Consider the following 15119-nt stretch of genomic DNA (forward strand, 5'->3'; position numbering starts at 1 on the left):
GATTTCTGTGGATCTTCTGTACTTGATCTAGTTTTGCACTGTATCTAGAAGTATTGGACCCTGGGTTTGTTATTTTCTGATTATGAAATCATGTTTCTTCTGTGGTTAGTACAGAATCACAGGTTATGTTATTTCCTATTGCTCTGATTGCTCATTTCAGGTTGCTTGTCCATCATAAGTGCAAGCCCTGATATCAAAGGTTCCTTGCCCAAAGTCCCTTCTAAGTACAGATGTGGCATAAGGCCCTCAAGTGTGTAATTTTCAAAAACACTTTTGATTTGATTGGTCCCAGACTACCAGCCGGTCCATGTTCCTACTTCTTGTGCTTTCCTCTTCACTGTGAACCGTTTGGAATAAATTTGTAATATCTAGCACTCTGCTGAAGGTTACTCTCCTTCCAAAGAATTGATAAATATATTGGATAATTGTGTTTAGTATTAATCTCTGCCAAAATGCAGTGTTGACATGGCTGCTGAGTAATGATTTGCTGACAGGCAGGTTCAGAGAAAATTAATTTATGCAATGCACGCTTTTTTGGTTGGTGTGGGTGTGAATGTTCTGATCACTTAATTGTTACCTCTGAAGCCTAATTATGGCAAACTATGTATCATCCATTTCACTGATTGTTTTGGCAGGCCTGCTGAAAGAATTTTGAACTTTTAAGCTAGTGTATTTCTCCCAGTTGTTTCAACTAGGCTTGTGTGATACCTCTCCCCACAAAACTTGCTTTAGACTTTATGGAAAATATTCTGCAAAAATACAGTGCATGAGGTCCATTTGAGAGAGGCATGCATGCTTCATTATATGTTTGTTGGAAGGCAAATTAATGCTCAAATATTGGAGCCTTGTTTCTAACCCTTTTATGTTTTGGGGGAAAAAAAGTTTTGGGAAGGGTAGATCTTCAGAAAAAAAGATGTAAGTCATCAAAAGCTGTAGCTTGTGGGAAGTCTTTTGTAGTTGAGGATGCATTCATCCCTGAGCATGTCTTCAGTCAGTTTGCTCAAAAATAAACGAGCTTGTATGTCTCAGTACAGAAGGTGTACATATCTGTCTATAATTCTTGATATGTTCATATAATCCCATTGACTTTGAGTGTAGAAATGTGTACCTTTTTTTAAGCATATGTGTGTTTGCCCTGTATTTGCATTGATATTGAACATGATTTGCTCCATTTTCTCAATATACTGTCAAAACCTTAGTACAATTTTTTTGCCAGACTTCTGGGTTCTTTGTGTTTTGTCTGACTGTGTTACTGTATGTGTAAGTGAATTTTTCTCTTGTCATGTTTTCAACAAATTTTAATGCTACAAATGCTTTGGTTGTCTTTTGTAGTTGCATAGGTAAGTGAACTGTGTTGAAAAACAGAGATCTCAGTGCAGTATCTTACTGATTTGCCCAAAAGATGTTTGCTGTCTACCTTTTTGTGTGGTCGTATTTCTTGCTTACTAATGCATGAGATATCAGGCAGTTTGTCCCTTTGATTTTCAAGATATCACTGCCTTTTTTTGACTGTATTTTCTGTGAATTCTTTCTCATGCTTAAAGCTTAGAAGCCTTACAGAGAGCTACAACTTGATGTGTCAAAATTTCTTTGCAGAAGTTCAGTGCTTAGTTTTGGTTTTATTTCTTCCTTTGTGAAGCAGTTGCTTTTTTTTGATGGAAAAATTCTCTGAGTTCTTTATTTTAAGATCAGCTAATGTGTAAAATCAATATAATTTTTTCTGAAAACTTCAAAATGCAAGACCTCTGATACTTGTTACGGAAAAAGCATCACTGTTTTATTACATGGCACTTGATCCATAAAGTCTAGCAGATTCCTTATCTGACAGTATCTTAATGCATGATGTATCTTAAATAACCATTAACTGGATACTATTAATTCTGCCAGTGATAAAATTGATGTAGTAACAAGGTGGAAGAACTAATGAGGAAGTGTCTGATTATGTGCAAGTGATTCATTAGACTTCAAAACTCTGATCATAGCACCATAAACTAGTAAAATGTAGAGCCAGTAGAAGAATAGCATTGGAGGCCTTTAGAAACATAAAATTTTGTACTTTAGGGGAGTTAACTAATTGTTATCTGTAATGTCTGGGGATCCCAGTGATAGGTCTGTTTATATGCTGTTCAAACACAGGTGTAACTGGATATCTCTTTTTTTAACTCTTAAGTTTTTAACTACACATTCGATTTTATTCTTCTGATAAAGAACTTGATAGTTCTTAGTAGGTGGAAAATACTTGTAGAAAATTAGATTTTTGCAGTATGAATTCAGGAAATTATAAAACAAAATCCCTTCTGGTGAAAAAGACTAGAACTCTGTAAAAGTTATGAGTCATGTAAAATACTGATCAGTTGACATTGGACTGGTAGATATCAAACAATTTCCATTGTATTTATGATCTTGGATTCCATGTGCACAAAAACCAAATTCCATTTGTTTTTTAAATTCTGTTTAATAGACTAAAAAAGTTAATACACTTTAATTTGGCAATTAAAGTACATTATCTTCCCAGAAAATAGTAATGAGAGTAAGTTTTTAATTTACCCTGTTGAAGTCAGACTCTGTTTTACCAAGATTGTTTTGTCTCCCCTGTGTTTGGTTGCATGAGTGCCAGTAACTCTGGTTATAGTGAAGATTTGCTGGATGTGGGTGCCCACTGTGGTCTGACTGGGTCTCCAGCAGATACTGAGCTCACTGTCACAGAATTGAGAGGAATCTAGGAAATCTTTACTGCATGTTTCTCCTGCATTTTGATTAGGTTTGTGTGTAACAATATTAAAACAATATTTGAGACTGGAGGAGAAAAATGTCTTTTTAAAGCCTGTTCTGTTATAGTAGATGGCCTAAAACCAGCAGCATTAGAAAATGATACTAAATATTAAGGGGACACTTGTGTTTCAAAACTCTGAATCACAGCTGCAGTTGTCACTGCTGTCAGCACCATCAAACCTATCCTTACTTTAGGTCCTGGTGGTGGGCAGCTGCACCAACTTCCTGGCTGGCTGTCAGGCCTCAGCAGATCCAGCATTCAGCTGTCTAGGCATCATCAGTATTTGGAAAACCTGATCCATATTCTCTTCAGGGCAAAGTGCCTGGTCAGGTCGGAAGTGTCTTTTAGGCTACCAACTGGATTGCTGATAGTGAAGCGATAACATGAAGAGGGGAGGTTTTCTTCCTGAGTATCTCCTGTGGACTTCTGTTGTTTGGCTGAAATAGTTCCAGTGGTTTGTTTTGCTTTCTCAATATCCACCTGAAAGAGCGCCAGGGCTTGGCTGCCTTAATTTGAGGCTTCATGCCACTAAACATAACTTCTGAAATTCCTCTGTGTAAAATACTTTAAGATATTACCATTAAACTGCTTTTATGTTCTTCCTGTTCTAAAAAGTGGTTTTGAAAATTCTGAGGTGAAACTGTTCTTGATAGGTTATTGGGAGCCCTATGTCAAAGGTGCTTTGACTTTAATTTTATTTATTTATTTTTTTAATTCAATATGACAGCCAGTGTGGTATCAAGAGATATGCTGAACTCCTTCATCTTTTTGTATATGCATGGGAGACAGTAGAGATAAGGTTTTTTTAATTCTGGCTGAGTGCTTGTTTGAGGTTGTACAGCCATCTTCTCTAGGTGGGATTTCTCGTTCCTTTGATAGTCAGCAAACAGCAGGGTGTCTTATCTATGTTAGGTCTTCCTCTGTCACTTAACTGCCTGAAGAAAGCCTAGATACTGTCTTTGATACCTCATTTTAAAGTGGAGCACAGTGTTCTCTGGAAGTAGTTACAGAATTACTTCCAAAACTACAGCAAGGGTGTAGATGACCTATTCCAAGCTGTGCTCTTCATTTTTAAATGTTGGTTAGAAGCATTCAGGCTTTAACTATTTGCATATTTTGATAGGGAAATCAATAAGCAATAGGTGATGGGGTGCAAGATTCAGGAAAAGCCAACTGTCATGGGGTGTCTCCACTGCTGAGTAATTCCAAGTGAACACATAGAGTGTGCTTGATTATTCTGAGGGATTGAAATAAGGTGGTGAAAATTGTCATTGAAGTTAACTTCCTGGAGTATTTTTGCTGGTATCAGTGTTTGCAATGAAGAGATGGTAAAGCTATTGTTACTTATCCATACAAATCTTAACAGATTCTAGAAGCTGTTAAGTAAAATGAGAATATATTGGATTAAAATGAGATAATATTTAATATATGTGATTTGATTATAAAATTTACCTTTTGAAATAAACAAAAAATGTACCTGTGTTGTCTTTACTTTACACTTTTGGATTTTCACTTAATTTTGAGGAGTATCTGTCATTTCATTATATTTTCTACACATCCCTACAGAAGGCTGCTTAAAAAATCCTAATTTTAACTTAATATTTCATTTATTGAAATTTGACAGGTAAAGTTAAAGATTCTTAATGAGAAAAGGTCTCTGAACAATGTACAGGGAAACTCTGAAGAGTGAAATGTTTAAAAGCTCATTCATCATCCTGTTAACTTTCAAGATCTGTATGACTTTTCTGTTCATTTTGGACTTGGAACAGTTGTCTATCCCTTTGTTGCTTTCTTAAATACTCAGTTCCTAGGGTTTGTCAAATCTGTGGAGTCTTTGCACTGTGCTGTTTCTGCTCATATACTATTAGGAAAAGAAATTCTGCTTCAGAGTCTGCAGGGAATAGTCTTCTGTCCTCTTTAGGAATTTTTTCAAGATTTCCATGAGAAACAGATTTTTCTCCTCTGAATAATTAGGGCATGGTTAAAAAGGCAGATAAGCTGATCAGATGAGTGTGGTTCTTCTTTTCCTTACCCACCACCTTTAAATGACTTGGACCTTTTTCTATTTGTATGATTATTAAGAGCAGTTTTCTACTTGCTTAGGAAATTGAAGTAGTTTGCTGAGTGATTGGGTGGTTGTAGAAACACAGTAGGAGGGAGAGGAGCACAAAGTTATGCAGTGGAGAGTGAAAAGGGGAATCAAGTGTAGAACTTCCTTCTTGGTTGCAGTGGAGTATTAGATCAGCTCTTTCAGTTTAGGAACATTTAGTCACTGTCAATACAGCATATTTTGAAAACAAGAGGAAAAAAACAAACGAGTCCTACTGGGCACACCTGAGGTTTCTGGGTGCTTTCTGAGTGTTCAGGCATCTTTCTGCTCCTCATCTTGTTCTTCCTAAGGTTCTGTCAATTGTCCATTTTAAATCTTGCTTTTGAGATCATTTTATATAGTGGAGGCATTTTTAGGTGCTGAGTTAAGGTTATTGTGGTCCTTCCTTCCTTTCTTTCCCATAAGTTTGCTGCTCTCATTTAATACCATTTGAAGGGCAGAGAGAGCAGAAAACAGTAATAATCAGTGTTAGAAATGAGGTCCAACATTTAAATCTTCTTAAATGTGTAAGTGCTAGAACAGAGCTATTTGTGGTTTGAGAAATCCGAGAATAGAGAAGCCATCTGTTGACTCAGAAGCTTCTACTTAGCATAGCTGACCATAAAGTAGTACAGAATTGTCTAAAATTCACCTTTCTAACTCTGCCAATTTCTCTGAAGCTGGCTGGACTTCAGAATCTTTTAACAGCTCCTGTGCTTTTGCCTGTACTAATCTTCTTTGCCAAGTGGTGTAGCAGTAACGAGAGCTAACTCATCTGGCCCTTTCCAGCATAGTTCAGATGGAAGAGGAACTAAGTGGGTGCATTGCCATTTACTTCTAATAAAAATAAAATTATTATGCAAAACTCTGATTCTCTTTTTAACAAAGAAATTGAAGGCACTTCCTCAGTGGAAATTTTAAGATAGGATTAAGAAATGGGGAGCTAAACCTGCTTCTGAATTATGCATGCCTGCAGTACTAGTAGCATTACTTTTTCTTATTTTTTACTTTTGTACAGAAGAAAAGAAGCCTAAAGTCAAGAAACCAAAATTGGAATTCCCTGTATACACAGCCCTGGAATCAAGTGGGTATATACCATCGTATGATCATGGAGCTTCAATCGAAGAGATTGAGGAACAGATGGATGATTGGTTGGGAGGCAGGAACAGAACCCAGAAAAAGAAGGTAGGTTCAAAATCTTTTATGTTGTTATATATTTTAAATGTTGATTCATTTGCTTGCCTCTCAGGAAAACAGAATATTGTGTGTATACCACCTCAATATTCATATAGCATTAAAGTGTAGAGAGGTATTAATTGTCTGACAGAGATATAACAGAAAAAATTATATTAATGTTGAGTGTAATTTGTGTAATGATACTGGAAATGTTGTTATAATAAGATGTCGATGATTAAGCCATATGAAAGCTCTCTATGGTTTCTCATATAAATACTATTCTTGTTCACTGGAAATTAGTAGAACATAATGCTGTCAAGTTGTATGAGGCTTGGTTCTTTCTCTTAATTGCAGTTAATAACATTTTGCTTGCAAGAATAGATTTTTCTCTGTTAAAAGGAAAAAGAGGAAACCTTCTCTTTGTAATATGCAGTTGTATTGTCTTTTGATTGTAGAACTGATTACATACTTTGTGTATTTTATCTGATGCATGGAACAGTTCTAACAATTCAATTTAGGCCTATTGTTAAGGTTCTTTCTACTCAGAGATACGAGTTCTTAGTGGCAGTTAGAATAATTGTGTTCTGGTAAATTTTAGTGAATCATACTAGCTTGAAAATGTATAATCTTCACGTTGGAACTGAGAATAACCGTTGTAAATTAGTCTGCTGTCTTGAAAGCCTTCCTTGGAAAACAGGTGAGGAGGGTGTGTTTGAAGCAAAGTTGGGTTGCTTACATGCTTGATCATCTACATCCCCAAACTCATCTTCTCCTCTGACAGAAATTGAGTCTGTCTTTGAATTTCCATGAAAATGCAGAAATTGAATAAGACTGGGCCTATTCCATCTATAAATTTATACCTCCTCACAAAATATATAGAAGTTGTGTCTTCAGAGACACTGCTAGGAGAGCTGGTTGTAGGTCCTTCCAGATGTTTTCAACAAAACCAACTTGCTTTTCTACACTTTCATCTGGATGTTCAGTATTGCATCTCATTGCTTTGATAAATTAGTGTCTTTTTCTAAGCATTCTGTTACAAAAGGGGTTAACCTTTTAGGGACAACCAGGCAGTTTGTAGGTATGCTGTCTGGGTAAAATGTTTCACCTGAACAAACTATGATTCTGCTTCCTTTGCTTGACAGCTAATATGTTATCATGATGCAACATCAACATTTAATACAGTTGTGGAGGAAAACAGATTTATAAACTGCAAAAAGAAATGGAGAATATATGTCACTGGCTCCAGAAGCCTATAGGAGCCATTTGTATCTAATAGGAGAAGGGCTGTGTCATATGATTTGTAATAAGCTCACTGGGAAAATGATTGTACCACAAGTGAATTGTTCCTAACTGTCATTTGACACATTTTCCATTTCAGAAATACATATTGTTCATCACATCATGTATGTGAACTGGGTCAGCATCTCTTTTCTGCCTCTAGCACAGATGTGAGACCAAGTGGTCTGTAATGTCCCCCTCTCAGTTCTGCTTGCTTTAGGGAAAAGTTACTCTGTCATAAATCATTTTGCTATCAGACCTTTTCTTGTGTCATTCTTCACTCATAAGGAAGCCTGTTAGCTTCTTCTTTCTCTTGTCTTCTGTGGTAGCTCAGGGATGTGGACTGTGTACCAGAAAACATCAAAGGAGCTTGATAAAGTAGTACATTACTTTGTCAACCTTCCAGGAGGAAGAAGTGGAGTTGCTTTCCCTGCTATTGGCATCCCCAATGTAGACAATTGCAGTAATTGAATATTGCTCATCAACTGCTCTGCACTGTTGATATTTGTACTGTAGAAGTGCCTGCATTCCATGAAGTAGTGTTTTGGAAATGCTGTACTGTGCAAAGTGCCTAATTTGACAGAAAGATTAGGTTATGTTCAGTTCTTAGGTAATTTATTCTTTCCTTGTGATTTATTCTTTTCGGTTACTGCTTCCATAGGATTTAAGTATTGAAGTAAATAAAGAATAGGCTATAGAGAAGAGCAGTTTTCTTATTAGGCATTGTAAAATGATCTGCCAAGGGAAGGAGAAAGAAATGTTTTCCCTTTTTTTTCCCATAAGGTTACATAGCTGGAAGAAGACATGCTTGTAGCATTGTAAAGTTATTCTTCTGCCCTAATTTCAGAATGCACTGAGCTTATGTCCATAAGGAGCTAATCTTGCCATGTTGTTACTTTTTAGTTGGAAATGAAAATTAAATGAAATAATAAAAGAAGGCAAACTATTGGGAGGTAGTCAGACAATATCAGTATTGCAGAACAGAGAGGTAATTTTTCTGTATTTCTGTGTGGCAGTGATCCATCCATCTTTAGTAACTTTTTTGTATGGTTTTAATTATACTTTAAAAAAAAAAAGAATACTTAACAGAAAGACTAGGTCAACAGTAAAAATAAATTAGGAAAATCATATTTATGAGGGAAGGTTAAATAGTTGGAGTTTTAGATCACAGAAAAGGGGGACTGTGTGGGAATAATGGGACACAATGCTTTTCCAGTCCATTCTATTTTTGTTTTAGGTAAAATTATAATAATTTACTATAATTTACTACCTTTCATAAATTCAGAGAGAAAGAAATACTCAATTTGCTTTGCAGCCAGGATGCTTAAATTCAGATTTGGGAACACATGTAGGTGGAGGCACATACCAAGAACATGTTACCTATATCATTTATGAAACCTTTCGATCTATCCTGTTCTTGAACTTGATCTGTTGGAAATAGTGTGAGCTGACTCAGTTGTATTTGAGAGCATGGAAATGAAGTAATGGGACTCTAGAGAGGATTTTTTTTGCTATATGGAAAATCATATGCTTGCCTAGGACTAAATGGCAAATTCATATAGTGCTGGCTATACTATTCATGCAAACTGCATATGACTAAGAACCTGGGAGGAATTGCTAAAAGCTCTTCTCATGCTGATCAACAAAACTCTTCAAAGCAAAACAAGTGAAGTTTATTTCGAAGATTCTTTTTATTTTGTAACAGAATGTTGGTGCTCTGTTTCTGAGAAGGCGATCTGCAAGATCTGACAGGTTGTTGAGATCTTAGTTCACTTAGCAAAAGTTTCTGATTTTTTTTCCCTGTACCTCACTAAAAGGTGACTGGAAAATTTGGTCTATATATGCTTATTAGTAATTAAGGGAAATTTAGAGGGAATGGACTTCCTTTGAGATGTACTATTTTGTAGCCTGGATAAGTTGTTAAGCGACTAGTTAGTAACCACTTAACCCTTTACTTCCCTGTTGAGGAACCTATTATGTGGAACTGGAAGAAAGAAAAGGAACTTCTTAGAGGACATGTTTCATTACATCTGATCTTGTTCAGTCATTTCTGCAAATATTCCTGCAAGAATTTATGTCTTCACTGTTTTTGGAATCATGCTGTTGATGAATCATTTCTCTCAGTGGGATTTCCCTCATACTTTGTTCTGATTTGGTTTTATGTGATTCGTAACACATGTTGTTTTCATGAGAGTTCATTGCTTATGTGAAGAATATTGTTGTTGCATGAAAATCTTGGCCCTTAAGAAATCATTGGGAGATTTATCATTGTCTTGAGTGGTACCAGGATTATAATTCCTTTTGGTTTACAGATTCCTCATAGTCTCCACTGGAATCTCCATTTCATATCATTATTTCACTCATTCATCTGTGAAGATAGAGTTCCAAGTTCTGTCTCAATGACTGGTGAATACTTTTGACCTTTTGATATTTGCTTGCTCTGTAAAGAGGAGATAAAGGTGGAGAAAGACAGTGCCTGATCCCTTCCAGCTGGACCAGATGTATGGATAGAAAATCATGTTTCTCATTATGTTTGTTTTTCATGTTATCTGCAGCACTTCTTGGCATTTGGGTGTTTTTGATACTGCAGGAGCACCTGGCTTGATTTTACCAAAGCAGGAGTAGTAAAAACTTTTTGTGCATATAGCATACAACACTTGCATTTGATATACTGTTAACCTTTTAATTAAGATTATTTAGAACACTGTAAAATAAAAGTATATGTAAGTATACTTTTATTAAGTATACTTTTGTATAAGTATACTTTTATACACAAGCATTGTTTTTACACAGGTTATTGTAGATGCTGGAAACATGGTGGTTACCTTTTTTTCCTAATTATTGAACTGTAGACTCTGATCATTCTGGTGCTGAGCTCCTTTCTGGTTAAAATGCATTTTGTGCCTTTGTTTTTCTGAGCCTGGGCCATCAAAGCACTGTGTTTCAGATATAGGGTATTGATAACTGAGTGAGCTTTTTAATCATGAAGGTTTTATTTGAGAGCTGGCTGTGGAACAGTGATATAACTGTAAATGTACAGAAGAGATTGCTCTGCTTTCTAACATTAAAAGGCAAAATTCTATACAAATACTAAATTAATATTTTGTTAGCTTAAAACGTATAGATTTGACAATTAAGTCTTAGTCATTTTATAACCTTGTACATTTTGTAATTGCCAGCTAGCCTGCCACCTGCTCTCTTCTGCCTTGGATCTTCCCACATCTGTGCTGCTTTGAAATTTGAGTATGCTTTTTCATTAGTAGCAAATAATGTGGTTCTTGTTCTAATCAGATGTCATATGACAGATTACCTGAATACAGTTTCCAGGCTTTTAAAAAATGTTAATTTCTTAAGCAAGCAGTTGTATCTTAGCAGGATTAAGGTGCTGTGTAAACCAGATGTTTTAATAAATTGGTCTTTGAGGGGAAGGGTTATTCTGTTCTGGTGTGCAGCCTGAGGTCATCTAGTTTTGAAATAATTTATTTTCTTTTTCTAAGCAATGAAGCAAATATGCTACTTGAGAAGTGTCTGGGTTCCAATGTTCTTTTATTCTTGGGACAGGTACAAATAAGCAGCTAACAGTCTGAAATTCCTCAGAGTGCGAGCTACTGGGCCTTAATCCTGCCTCAGAAGGATTGCTGTAGGTCCAGAAAGTAAATCTCTCTGTGTTCCCAGTGAATTGAAGCCTCTGTGTTGAGACTGCCAGCAACCATACATGTTAGTGTCAGTTATGAAGCTATTCACTGGAGTAGTCTGATTTCATAGTACATTTTAACCTGAGCTCCAAATTCTCATCAAGTGGTGATGACTTTGAGTTGCTATTGATCTGAGCCATATTGAATTTAGTAACCCTGAGGTGAAAATCTCAGTATTCTATTACCAAACTCTTAAAAATGTAGTGTTACTGAAAAAGTGCTTCATTTAAAAAAAAATGAAATCCGCATTAGAGTGTTACTGAAAGTGTTAAGAGTTCAGACTTTCCTGGGGTTTTTTATGCTTAGTGTCACTGTAAATATTGCAGACTCAGCCTGAGCTGACTTGTGCTCCAGACCCTTCCCCAGCTCCATTGCCCTTCTCTGGACTCTCTCCAGCACCTCAATGTCATTTTGGAATTGAGGGGAACACAATTGAACCCAGAATTCAAGGTGGCCTCACCGGTGCTGAGTGAGGATGATCAGGGGGATGATCTCTGCCCTGGCCCTGCTGCCACTCCATTGCTGAGCCAGGCCAGGATGCCATTGGCCTCGTGGCCACCTGGGCACTCTGTGGCTCATGTTCAGCTGCTGTTGAGCAGCACCCCCAGCACCTTTCCCTCCAGGCATCTTTGCAGCCACTCTGCCCAGGCTGGAGCTGCAGGGGTTGTTGTGAGCCAGGGGCAGGAGCAGGCCCAGGCCCTTGGCCTTGTTGGGCCTCAGAGCTCTGGGCTCTCCCCAGCAGTGCAGCCTGTGCAGATCCCCCTGCAGAGCCTTGCTGCCCTCCAGCAGCTCAACACTCCCAGCCAGCTCAGTGTGTCTGCAGGGCCTGAGGATGCCCTGGATCCCCTCACGTGGGTCATTGATAGAGCCATTGAACAGGGCTGTGCCAGCACTGAGCCCTGGGCAGCACTGCTGGCTGCAGTTCCATTCAGCAGCAGCCTCTGGGCCCGGCCATGCCAACAGCTTCCCACCCATCCAACAGAGCCCCAGCCAGCCCTGAGCAGCAGTTCCTGCAGGAGGTGCTGTGGGCAATGGTGGCAAAGGCTTTCCTGAAGTCCAGGTAGGCACATCCACAGCCTTTCACCCATCCACTGAGTGGTCATCTTATCACAGAAAAGGAGATGAGGTCAGGCAAGCAGGACCTGCCTTCACAAACCTGTGCTGGCTGGGCCTGATCCCCTGGCTGTCCTGCACATATACATGATGGTACTCAAGTGGATCTGGTCCATGGCCTTCCCAGGGAGATTGTGGAGAAGGCATCCTTTTGTTACACTTCATGTTGGTGATATAGAGAACAGGATATACCAATAAAATAGCTTGACACCTTGGTTATTCTAAAATGTTTATGTAATTACATATTAGTGATTCTATTCCTCTTTCTTTTCGTCTTTGCTAGCCACCAACTCAGTCAGCCTAATGAACAGAAGAAAACAACCAGGAAGATTTTTTCAATTTTTCAAGCATTATGACTGCCAGCCAAGTTTTTGTTAGTTTTTCTGGGTAATTTGTTTGTTCCTTTATGTGACTGTTGAACCAGAGCAGTCTGTTTCTAGGAAATTAATGTATTTAGCATATTTCTATGCAGTTGGTGTAGTTTTTCTTTTGTTTAGAAACAATAAATTTATTTACTTTTATGTACTCCTTGAGTCATCTTTCCTTAAATGGGACAATAACCTTCTTTTCAGGCTTCTATCTCGAGTATTTAAGCCTCTAAGTACTTCACTTTGGACTTGAATAGCTTTAAGGAGAGAATAAGTGTGATTCTAAAAAAAAATAATTTTTAATTATTGAGTTTTCCTTGGAGAGGATGACCCATATATTTAAATCTAGAATAAGGCTTGTCTGCTTTTGAGCTGTGAATATCAAATCATTAGGGTCAGGAGTCTAATTTAATCTGCAGTATTAAACATGCAAAGCTTTTTAGTCCTCAGGTTTTCTTAAGGAAGAATAAAATGATAGGATGATATATTCTTTAACTAGCAACTCAAGTTGGTGGTGTCAATGTTATGGCAAATATACATCAAAGAACAAATGATATATGTAAATACATAATGAAGTAATTAATTTATCCTAGCATTGGATTCAGAGAAGATATTTTTTATGACTGAGACAAATGCCACAAGTAGTAAGCGTTAAACCTGGAGTTACAGAGTTTTGCCTGAAATAGGTCATGAATATGTAAAGACTATGAATAAACACAAACTGAATAGCTGCTGTATAAGTATGTGTAATTTATGTATTTTCTTTTTTTGCCTTTCTCTCTTTGACCTTTAGTTAGGTTAGGTTAACAAAGCACAGGAGACTTTATTACTTTATTTGTTCTTGTATGTATAGAAAGTAATGGTGTGTTGTTAGACTATACATAATTCAGTAATATCCTGCTTTCAATAATACTGTGCTCAGGCTAGCTAGAACTGCAAGCAACAAAGTCATGCTATGAACATTTAAAGATAATATTCAAATTTATCTAAATTATATAGAGAAATTCTTTTATGTGACAGCCAGAAAAAGAAGGGGGTTTGGAAGTGGTATGTTTCACAGCACAACCAAAATTAAGTCTAGATTGCAAAGGAAACAAAGAGCCAAAATATATATTTCCCTAAGGACATTTCCTAAAGATAGTAACAATGTGTTATATAAACACTTATGCACTAGTTAAAACATAAATCAGCCATGCATATGTGTTGAATTAAGGCCATACAGTTGACATTTGCCTGATATTTCCTGATTTTGATTGAGTTTTTAAAACTTTCCTTCTAATTAAATATAGTAGCATGGATTCTTGTCTTATACAGACAAGAAGAGTAATACACTGACTTCAACACCGTGCTATAGATGTTGTGGTGTCAAATTTTAGCTTTCAGTAGTATTCCAACTGAATCTCTGTTCCAGAAGAAGTGATTGATGTGACTTGCTGCCATAATTCAATCTGACTAGTTTCACACATGTACTTTCCGTATGTAGTCCTCAGTTTTTGAGTCTGTCAGTTGAAAACTACCAAAGAGCTCCAGTTAATTGTGCTAAGTATTAACCTGTGGGGAAAAACACACAGTGTTTTTAAAATGCAACTCTGTTTCTGCACTGGGCAGTACTATAATCTCAGTTCAGGCACCTGCCTGGGTCAGGTTAGGGCTGGATAGCTTTTGGCATTAACTTTTTTAGCTCTGGTTGGACTTGTTAATCTGCCTCAGGTCTTGAATCCTATTGCACTTCTGAGATTGATATGGTAGTTGTCTATCACAGAAAAACATGGTAATTGACAGAAGAGGAAACCCCATTCCTGTGAGGAGAAACTGGAAGTTGATCTTGCCCAGTCCATCCTTGAAGATCTGACTTTAGTCCTTCTTGGTGTCTCTTCTGTCCTGAAGGTCATGTCCATTTTACATACATTTGCAAGCAATTGTGTGGTGGTTTTGTAATGAATACTTTTTTGTTTTCCTCTCAGCCTGGGAGAGATGTAGAAAAATATCTGATGGGATATCTGATGCTCTGATTTAGCCCAGTTGGAGTCAGGGGTTGCTGGACATCCTGGTTTCCTAGGTAGAGTTCCTCACTACTTCCCAAAACAAAGCCACTCCTATCTCAACTACAAAAGGAAGAGTAAAGAAGCAGAAAGGAGTAACTGCACGTATCAGGGGTAGGAGCTGGAAAAAGATGTGAAAGCTGGTTAATCACTGTAACCTTGCCCCATTTGCCTGCCCATCCAAGAGAAAGGAGAGAACAATTCAACAATCCCAGTATCCTCACAATTTTGGCAACAAATGAGAGGCAAGGATGTTAAATATCCCTGAAATGGGATTTCGCAGGAACCACAACTTAGAGATCAGAAAGAATTTGCAGTTTATAGCACTGACTTCTGTAGTTCAATTCACTGCTGCTCTTTTTGGCTTTTTAACATGAATTTGAAAAGTGCAAACTGTTGCAAAATACTTACTTACTTTTCTTCATATGATTTTAGCTATCTTTAAGTTGGGGAAGGAAGTTAGCTTCAAATAAATCCATAGTGATGTTTCTATATAATATTTTCCAGACAAACCAATTAGAATATGGTTAGATTCAGCATCTTACCTTTTTTCACAGTGTATAGGCTTGCTGCTTTCCTTTCCTT

General features: G+C 37.3%; 1 protein-coding gene across 1 annotated transcript in view; it reads left to right on the forward strand.

Moving 5' to 3' along the window:
- DNAJC1 (DnaJ heat shock protein family (Hsp40) member C1) overlaps positions 1–15119 on the forward strand; it is a 106839-nt gene that overhangs the window by 60183 nt on the left and 31537 nt on the right. The window contains exon 8 of the mRNA XM_005480465.4: positions 5881–6047. Coding sequence (XP_005480522.2) covers positions 5881–6047 — 167 coding nt within the window. The remainder of the gene's footprint in view (positions 1–5880; positions 6048–15119) is intronic.

This window comes from Zonotrichia albicollis, chromosome 1 (assembly GCF_047830755.1).
Source record: "Zonotrichia albicollis isolate bZonAlb1 chromosome 1, bZonAlb1.hap1, whole genome shotgun sequence".
NCBI classification, from domain to species: Eukaryota; Metazoa; Chordata; class Aves; order Passeriformes; family Passerellidae; genus Zonotrichia; species Zonotrichia albicollis.